A 9861-nucleotide genomic window follows, 5' to 3' on the forward strand; every position below is an offset into this window, starting at 1 on the left:
CTAAGCAGCCATAACTGGATGAACCATATTTTGAATTTGGCTTAAACATGACTCCAATGTGTTTCGTATTTTTTCACATCTCAACAAAATCTTATACCCTGTGATTGCCTGGAAAAATTAGTTAAACTAACTGTTAGACAAAGAATGATATGATTTACACCTACACTCTCCCAAAAAAAAGAGGATAAAAAGCATGATTACATTGAAGAAGGCAAACAAATAATGTATATAATGGGTTTTTTAGATAATAAATCACTTCACAAAATAAACAAGCTAGAACTACATTACAGAATCCCCAAGCATCTTCAAGTGGATGTAAAGTTTGATTCTCTTCTGGAGACTACTTTACATTGTAGAATTCCCAAGCATCCTCAAGTGGACGTAAAGCTAGAACTGCTTTACATTATGTAAAGTTCGATTCTGCTGTGACCCATTTTGTTTGGCTTTTGGAAGTATTTGAGGTTGAAGATTGAATGAAAATTTTCTTTCAGTTGATGAGGTGGTTAATGGAAACTCAATCCCACACATTAGATTGACAATATATGTATAAGCATGTTCAATCCCACACGATAGATTGACAATATTGGTATAAGCATGTTCAACAAAAATTAAAACAAAAAATCACAACAGTTTAATCAATTATGTAAATAGTAGTGAAAAATACCAAGTAGAGTTTACTAGACTCAGAGCAGTGCAGAATAAGTGAATTGGCTCTCTCCATGGCAAGGTGTAAAGCGCACAGAACCTTCATTCCTGATTGGCATCCTGGTCGAGAAGATTCAATGGACGAAAATATCTGCGAGATTTTTTCGATGCATTTCTTAAGCTCTAGGCACATTAAACGATGCACCTATGGCCATCAAACATAGTCATAAAAATGTGTTGAAAGCAACAGCAACTTTGGATGAAGTGATTGGGTGCACCCTTAGCAGTTAATAAAGAATCACCAGCATATTAAAGAAATTTGGGAGGATATGCTTAGTTTATTTCATTCATAAATCTTGAAATACTTAATTTGGTGCAACTAAATTGCATTAAATCTTGTTCTCAACGGACAAAATAATACTAGAGATGCTAAAATGATAATTACATATCCTAAAACTCAAAGACAAAAACTACTATTTACCTTAACGGTACAATATGGAAGTTCCATAAGGTCAGCACCTCATTCACATTTTTTAATATCTGTGGCCTGCACATTGAAAGTGATAATCATAATGTCTTCAATTAGTGTTCCTGAAAGAATAAAGTAATTAATGACTGAGCAATCAAAGTTGATAAAAGTCACATGAACCCAAACAAATAAATAAATAAATCAAATTCAATTTCTAGGTATGACTAGAAAGCTGTATGTGAAATTCAGGAATACATGCTAATTGCAGACATCCAAAAAAGGAGAAAGTCAATTGCTGTTGTGACTCTAAAAGAGTAAGCTATGAAGATATTAAAATAGTTCAAATAATGTGACTTTAAAAGAACATACTTTTCTGAGCCACCAAACATGAACTGAGAAAATAAACTATCAAAACTAGTGTTTCTCATGTAAACGTATAAAAACTGCAAATTGCGAAATTCATCCCGAAACTGAAAGCCATCTAGCAAATAAACACAAAAACATTTATGCACTTGTTTTCAACCTAAAGGGTCCGGAAAATAGTATGAGGTTCGATTATTAGGACCTTCTCAAGTGTCTAGTAAAGAAAATCAGCTCAACCAAAAGTCAATCATATCTGGATTCACCTATAACAATAATGCCATGGGCAAATATATATCATGTGATAAGTATTATGTCTATGAACACTTTTCTTCCACCAAATCAATCTTCATAACTAACCTCGTATCTATGCCGATGTCGTTCATCCACATACTCTGAATTATGGTACCTAGAAATAAACAGAGAATATAGTATTATGCATGCATGAAGGAAGATGAAAAAATCAAAGAAACTTGATTGGAAAATGTGGACATTCATATCTCGCAGAAAGGGATGTTGGGTTCACTTTTGGAAATTATTAAATGGAGCATTGATATCTCTTACAGTTTTGCAGTGATACAATCAGGAGTCTGAAACGGCGTTTCGCGACACCCCAGTCTCATTGTGCTTCCCATATGTGTTCTTGAACCCTGTATAAAAATAGAAAGATGATGGTTATTAATTTGCTATAACCAGTGTTTCTTGCAAAGGAGTAGCTCAAAAAAATGCAATACAATGCAAGCACCTCTGGCATGAAAATTACAACAGGATTGGGTGTCTCGTTGTCAAATTCTGTACTATTTGCCTTTTCCCAACCCAAAACCTAAAACATGTGATGAAAATAAGGTTAGTACATGGTCTGTCATATGAAACATGTCAATCTATTGGAAGGAAAGTCACTTACAGATCTAGCATACTCAATAACAGAAATCTGCATGGTCAAGCAAATCCCAAGATATGGAACTTTATTTTCTCTGGCATACTTTGCAGCTAGCATCATTCCTTTCACACCACGATCTCCAAATCCACCAGGAACTAAGACACATGCTGCATTCTGAAAATGTTTGGGTAACCAAATTTGTATGATTTGGTGAAAATGTTCTAACTAAAAAATTAATGGCAGTCCTACTCAATACTAGCTTAAGAACAATCAAGATGGTCATTGCTTAGGTTTGAACAAATAGTATGCTCAACACTCAACTATCAAAAAGATTAAAAATATAATAAAAATAAAAGGAAGTAAGAAAAACATGCATCTATAGATAAACATGCATCTATAGATAACATGTATCCTGGTATAAAAAATAACATGGCGTGAACGGAAGAAACATGAAACAGTGAAACAATCACAAACCTATTTATACCAAATTCCAAACAAATCAGAAGACTGCTGGGAAAGAGGAAAATCAGAAGATTTGGCCATATAGCCAACAACGAATACAAAGAGGTTAGAAAATTCCCAATAATGTTCTTCTGTAATCATGAAAATAAATAATGTAAATAGAGACAAATTATGTGTGGTGTGTGTATATTCTTTGTTTCTTCTGAAAAGTACTCAACTCAACAAATCAATATCCCAATTATTTGGGGTCAATTATTTCCTCCAATTGATTCTATTTGAAGTTATATCCTCAATTAAATTTAAGTTAATCATGTTATTTCTTATCACCACATCTCAGGTTCTCCTCGGTTTTCCTCTATTTTTTTTTTAATCACCCTCCACATGGATCAAATTACTCCTCAATTCACATGTTCAACTTAATAGGAATCGTGCAATCACACAACCATCTTGATACTTTTCCACTTTTTTGTACAACTGGTCACCTCATCCACATAGAACTAGTTTCCTATTTCAAAATCCATTTCTTCTTAATTATTCTATTCTTAAGGAGAGCTAAAATTTCTTGTCTTTAAAAAAAAATGTATTAGAAAAAAAAAATCAATGGGGATGCCACTCATGTAGAAAAAGAAGAAAAAACAAAACAAAACAAAACAAATCAGGAAAAGACACACACGAAAAAATAAAGGCATATATATCACCTCTGATATCAAAAGACTCTACAAAATTCACATATTGAGTAAGGCTCAAGGCAACAATTCCCATGACCCAACTACATGAATGCCACATGTATATCATGTGCATCTTGCACCATATATGCAACCAGAGTCAACACACAATCAGTCAACAAAAAATTCAACCAATGATCTGGTCTAGAAGGTCTTTAAAAACTTGGTTTTTCATGTTATGTAAACTATGTTTTAAATAATGTGATTCGCAAAACAAGAGAGTTCCCATTTGAATACAAACAAATTATTGAAGATGTGTGACCTATTGGGAAGAAAAATATAAGAACAAAAAGAAGATGCCACACACCAAAAAACTAAGGCAAAAAAGAAGAAGAGAGAGATTCCATAAAACTTACCTTCAATGCCTCTCATGCAGTAGCATGATCTTCTGGTGCCTGCACAAGGAACAATGAAATAACACATTGCCCTCAAAAACATTTGATAGAATATCCAACATACAACTAGTAAAGGCCCAATGCCAATTTTGCAGTTTCATCTCCAAGGTCTGAAGCTGCAATCCAGTCAACTGATGGCTTCAATGAACATGCAATACAAGCATGTAGATAGAGAAAAACGTGGGGTGCCATTAAAATAATTCATAGCCACATCATTACTTGAAAGGGAAAAATCGTAGATATTTGGTATATTTACATAGCAGATAGCTTTGAAAAGAAAGAGCATTCATGGTAAAAACAAACACTCATCATCCTATTGTCCTAACAGTTGATGAAACAGAGCTTCTTATTCCTAGAGAACAAGTTTATCAGAAATTTCTTGCCACAAGCCTAAGATCCTACAATCAATTTTAACAGCTTTTTCCTTGGGCTATATTTCGATCATTGACTTGTGGTGGGAAAAGTCAAGAAGAAACTGAAGTGAAATAAGACTTTTTTTTTTTTACTTTCCACTTGATAAATCCATGATCTGAACATAACACTAATTTGTGTTGGTGTGATCGTGCAGGTTTGTCACTTCTGAAATCCTAACTAGAGAATAACAGCCATACTGAACAAGCATAAAGGATATCAAAACCATTCAAAAGCAGCATAAAATGAAATATTTTCAGAAACAAAATATGAACCAACAAACAATTAGCACGTTCAGTGAGAAGAAACAACAGGACATCAACATTCAAATATCAAAACCATTCATAGAATTCACAGGATTGATTTCAATAACCAAATCGACATTGCACCATCAGTTCAGCTTGAGAGAGAGACAGAGACAGAGACAGAGACAGTGGAGCTCACCGATCTAAATCGCTGAGATGAACTTCGATTTCGATTTCGAGAGAGAACTTTGAAATGGCTCTGATGAATCACCAATCTATTTCGTTGAGACCATGCTGAATCTCTGAATCACCGAGCTGAATCCCTGAGATTATTAGGGTTTAGACAGCAGTGAAGCTCACCGATCTGAATCTTTGAGATCATTAGGGTTAAGACAGCAGTAGAGCTCACCGATCTGAATCGATTTTGAGAGAGAACTTCGAAATGGCTCTGATGAATCACCGATGTAAGATCTTCGAAATGGCTGTGACTTCGATTTTGAAAGATCTTAGACAGCGCAAAGAGAGAGAGCTCGAGATTTTCATTTTCACTTATCAGATCAAAATAGCTTATTATATTCAAAATAAAGGTTGAAAAGACGGAGATAAAGAGCGCGTGGGACAACACCATTTGAAGGCGTTCAGAAGCGTCTTCTATTCATGAAACGGCGCCGTTTTGATTAAACGAAAAGGTGACGTTTACAAAATGTCATTAAATATTTGAAACAGTGACGTTTTCAAAAACGCCATTAAAAAAACGCCTCCAAAACAGATATTTCTTGTAGTGATTACATCAACTATTTGTATCCTTCAAGTGATCACCTTGCTATCTTCAACTCTATTTTTACGATACTGAACATGAAATTGAAAATAGGCTTAAAATTTCCGACAACTTAGATCCAACCATTGTTGCTTTTCTAATACACATTATGAACTTGAATCTATATTCTGTTTTCTTCCGAAATTTACAAGAAGTTCCAGACTTGCATGTTCATCGCATTGTTATCCAAGCCGATCCAACTTTAGATCTTCAAACTCATAATGCTCCTACAGCTTCTCAAGTTGGTGCGATATGGAAAGAAAATGACCAGGCTACAGAATGTAGAGAATGTGACATAATTGTGCAGAACATAAAGGCCGATCTGAGAGGATTGGCTACTATTACGGCTGCTACGATCTTCTTCAATACCCAATACTCTTTTCCTGTGGTGAGCTAGGATGGCATCAAGGAATACCCAAATGCCCCAAAAAAAAACCTCCAAAAAATCTCAAGGCCAATCCTTAGTTTCGCCACGACAAGCTTCCAAAGCTGCTGACCTACTAGTGACAGAAGCTTCAGGTGCGCAATACAAATAGATTCTACTAATACACCTATTGTTCGTTAACTATTTCTATATTTAGATATTGTAATTCCTTTCAGTTTTTGAGGAACAATCAAAGAAAAAGAATATGGTCTCGGCTCGCGAATATTATTGATATCGATTTCAAACTAGAAATGATGATGGGTCAATTCTGCTACGATCAGGCCGCCTCCTGCAACAATTTGCACACTTGGAGAATCAAAGAGCGCTAATATTGGTCGAAGAATTATTTTGCCATGATCATTCATAGGTGGTTCTAGAGATCTTTGCAAGCGGTACATTGATGCTATGACGTTAGTGCAGCGATTTGAAAAGCCATACATATTTTTAACCATGACTTGTAATCCAAATTGGTCTGAAATAAAATATAAAAAAAAAAAATTTCAACCAAATGAAAAAGCTCAAAATATACTAGATCTTTTGACTCGTATCTTTAGGAGCAAATTTGAACATTTGAAAAAGGAGGTGATTCAAAAAAAACTCTTTGGTCCTGTTGCAGCATTTACATATGTTGTTGACTTCCAAAAAAAGAGGTTTACCTCATATTCACTTGCTTCTAATTCTGCAACATAGACATAAACTAAAGTCCCTTGAAAGTTTTGATTCATTTATATCTGCGAAGTTGCCAGACCCTATCAAATATCCCCATTTGCATTCAATGGTTGTGAAACACATAATGCACGGACCTTGCGGTTTTTTAAATAAAACTAACGTTTGTATGAAAAACGGGTCCTGCAAAAACCACTATCCAAAGGGCTTCACTCCTACAACAACCATAGCAACAGACAGATATCTGATCTATAGGCATCGCAACAATGGCAAAGAGAAAAAAGTTCAAGGTCATTTGTTAGATAATGCATGGGTTGTGCCTTATGACCCATAACATCTTGCCAAGTTTGATTGTCACATTAACGTTGAGATTTGCTCTACTATTAAGGCCATCAAGTACTTATACAAGTATATTTACGAAGGCCATGACAAAGTAGCATTCAATGTACCTGAAGAACATGCTAATGAACAAATTGATGAAATAGCTCAATACCAATCGGCAAGATGGATATCACCTCCTGAAGCAATGTGGCAAATATATAGATTTGTTTTGAATGAAACTCACCCCATTGTGATAAACCTGCAATTGCACCTAGATGATTGTCAAATGGTTAGCTTCACAAACACTTCAAGTTTGAAACCCTTAGTAAACTCTGACTTTTGCTCCAGAACTACGTTGACAGAGCTCTTTGTAGTGAATAGAACAAACAACAAAGCCAAAGATGGGCAGTTTTTGTATACGGAATTTCCCGAAACATTTGTGTGGGTTCCAACCAATAGAATCTGGTATGAAAGAAAACAACAAACCGTTATAGGAAGAATTGTGACCTCAAATCCAACTGACGGAGAATGCCATTATTTACGGTTGTTGTTAAACCACGTAAGAGGTCCAACATTATTTCAAAACTTGAAAACAGTCAACAAAATAGTATGTGAATCATTTAGACAGGCTGCTCTTGAACGTGGTTTACTCGAAGATGATGACAGTCAACAAAAATGCCTAGATAAAGCTACAAACTTCCAGATGCCTTCTTCACTAAGACAACTTTTTGCTACTATTCTTGCCAATTGCAATCCCAATGATCCAAAAGCGCTATTCTCAAAGTTTGAAAAAGCTATGGCAGAGGACTTTCTTCACAAATTAAACTTGTCAACAAAACAAGCGCGGTACCAAGGGCTATAACATATCAATTCCACTCTTGAATCTATGGGGAAAAACATCCAACAATTTCATTTGTCTCATCTAATTCTTCCAATAAATGAAAGAGATGTTACTTGCAAAGAAATTGAGGATGAGAAAAATATTGTGGTATCTAAAGAAGATCTTAAAGCAAAACTGAAAAAGAAGAAGCAATTTTTTATTGATTTCAACCTGTAGTACAGAGTAGGATATTTATATCTTATTCAAGATATGACATACACCTAAGCTATATCTAACTATTGAACCAATTCTGTAACTAACCACTAACCTACAGTTGTAACAACTTTACATGAAATATTATATGCTACTCCTCAACCTTATCAGATGATGCACATGAGCTAGAACCATCCACTGTCTTCTGCTTGTGCTCTATTAGAGTGTGATTCTCATCAGATCTATCATGTGTATCGTTGTTGAATGCAGAACAGCAGTATGCATATTGTAGAATTATACAAGCTGTGCAATTAGACAAGCCAACATATTTTTTTATAGATGGACCCGGTGGTAGTGGGAAAACATTTCTTTACCATGCACTATTGGCTACAGTCAGAACACAACAAAAAATTGCTCTTGCAACAGCAACTTCTGGCATTGCAGCCTCCATTTTGCCAAATGGTCGCACCGCCCATTCTCGATTCAAAATTCCCATAGATATTGATGGTACAAACTGTTGTAATGTTAGCAAACAAAGTGGTCTTGGAAAACTTCTAAAAGTTACTTCGCTTATAATATGGAACGAATCATCTATGGCAAGACGAGAGGCCATTGAGGCCGTTGATGAACTTCTAAGAAACAAAATAAATTCAAATCTTCTCTTTTGCGGCAAAGTTATGGTTTTTGGCGGTGATTTTCGGCAAGTTTTATCTGTTGTTCCCAGAAGCGAATGCATAAATGCAAGCCTTGTCAAATCGAAAATTTGGCATTCATTACAAAAGATCAAACTTCAAGAGAACATGCGTGCTAGACATGATCCAATCTTCAGTTCTTTCTTGCTTCGCATTGGAAATGGATCAAAAGCTCAAAATTCTGATGGCAAAATCACATTTCTGTTGTCTATGATTCTTCCTTCTATTCAAACTGTGGATCCTCTTGAACAACTAATTGACTTTGTTTTCCACATCGTCACAAGTATTCAATTGATGCCCTATCAATGATGGATTGTGCCATATTAAGTCAAAAAAACTAAAGTATTGATGACATTAATCAATTACTGATCAAGAGATTTCTTGGAAATATGGAAGAATACTTGAGCATTGATGAAACCATTAATACAAGCCAACAAAGTCAATACGAAGACTTCTTGAATTCTCTTTGCCCAGCTGGTTTGCCACCTCTGTCACGACCCCATTCCGCCCCTAGTAGAATGGTGCCATGATGGCCAGTAATCCGAGATTACCAAAGGCCAACTTGCAAGGATTCACACACAGCAGAGTATACATATGGGGCTTACATGTGCGGAAGCAATAATTTAATCCTAATTAGTCCATAAGAGCGGTGCGTAAATCAAATGAAATGACATACATCATAGCGAGGTCTTACAATTTGAATACAAATGGATAAGTACATAATACATCTTGATCAAAAGGCTTCTCAGGCCGACATATGCAAAATACAATGAATCACAAGCCAAGAAGCATAGTCTTCAAGATGCTATCAAAAGTATGAATCCAAAACATCATGCCAAACGCATCTAGGCGTCACCGCCATCCTGCTCATCACCTACATATATATATAGAGAGGGTGAGCTTGGATACTCAGTGAATGATATAATCAATAAAGGGGTTTGCACGAATGATATCCGAGATCTTTATCAAGCCAAATCACATCATATCTTGTACGAAATCAAAGGACAAATCAAGTTCATCTAAAAATCTTTCAAGTCTCAAGGGATGCTTACTAGCATCAATAATACAAGGGATGACATAATCAAAGGTGCTACAAAAGTTTAGAGTCCCCTAGCACGTACGGACTTGTGCTACAAATGCTTATAATCCCTTAGCACGTACGGACAAATGCTTATAGTCCCTTAGTACGTACGGACTTGTCAAGAAGGTTATCAAAACCAAAGCTAATACTTGATACACAAAATAGGGATACTCATTCATGCTTAAGAAATACTTTTTCCAAAACAAGCAAGACAAGGCTTTATCAAATGTCATAA

At 35.5% G+C, this 9861-nt stretch overlaps 1 protein-coding gene across 1 annotated transcript; it reads right to left on the minus strand.

Annotated features, from left to right (window-relative positions):
• On the minus strand, positions 1-4920 carry LOC114266162 (uncharacterized). The gene is made up of 9 exons (XM_082913568.1): positions 4792-4920; positions 3898-3936; positions 2379-2528; positions 2220-2297; positions 2039-2124; positions 1835-1883; positions 1127-1192; positions 665-850; positions 1-108 (listed from the first exon to the last, which is right to left on the minus strand). The coding sequence occupies exons 3-7, from the start codon at positions 2472-2474 to the stop codon at positions 1166-1168; spliced, it is 336 nt and encodes a 111-aa protein (XP_082769694.1). The 5' UTR covers positions 2475-2528; positions 3898-3936; positions 4792-4920; the 3' UTR covers positions 1-108; positions 665-850; positions 1127-1165.
• Between the last annotated feature and the right edge of the window lie 4941 nt (positions 4921-9861).

This window comes from Camellia sinensis, chromosome 2 (genome assembly GCF_055761805.1).
Source record: "Camellia sinensis isolate YWXY chromosome 2, ASM5576180v1, whole genome shotgun sequence".
In the NCBI taxonomy this organism is placed as follows: domain Eukaryota; kingdom Viridiplantae; phylum Streptophyta; class Magnoliopsida; order Ericales; family Theaceae; genus Camellia; species Camellia sinensis.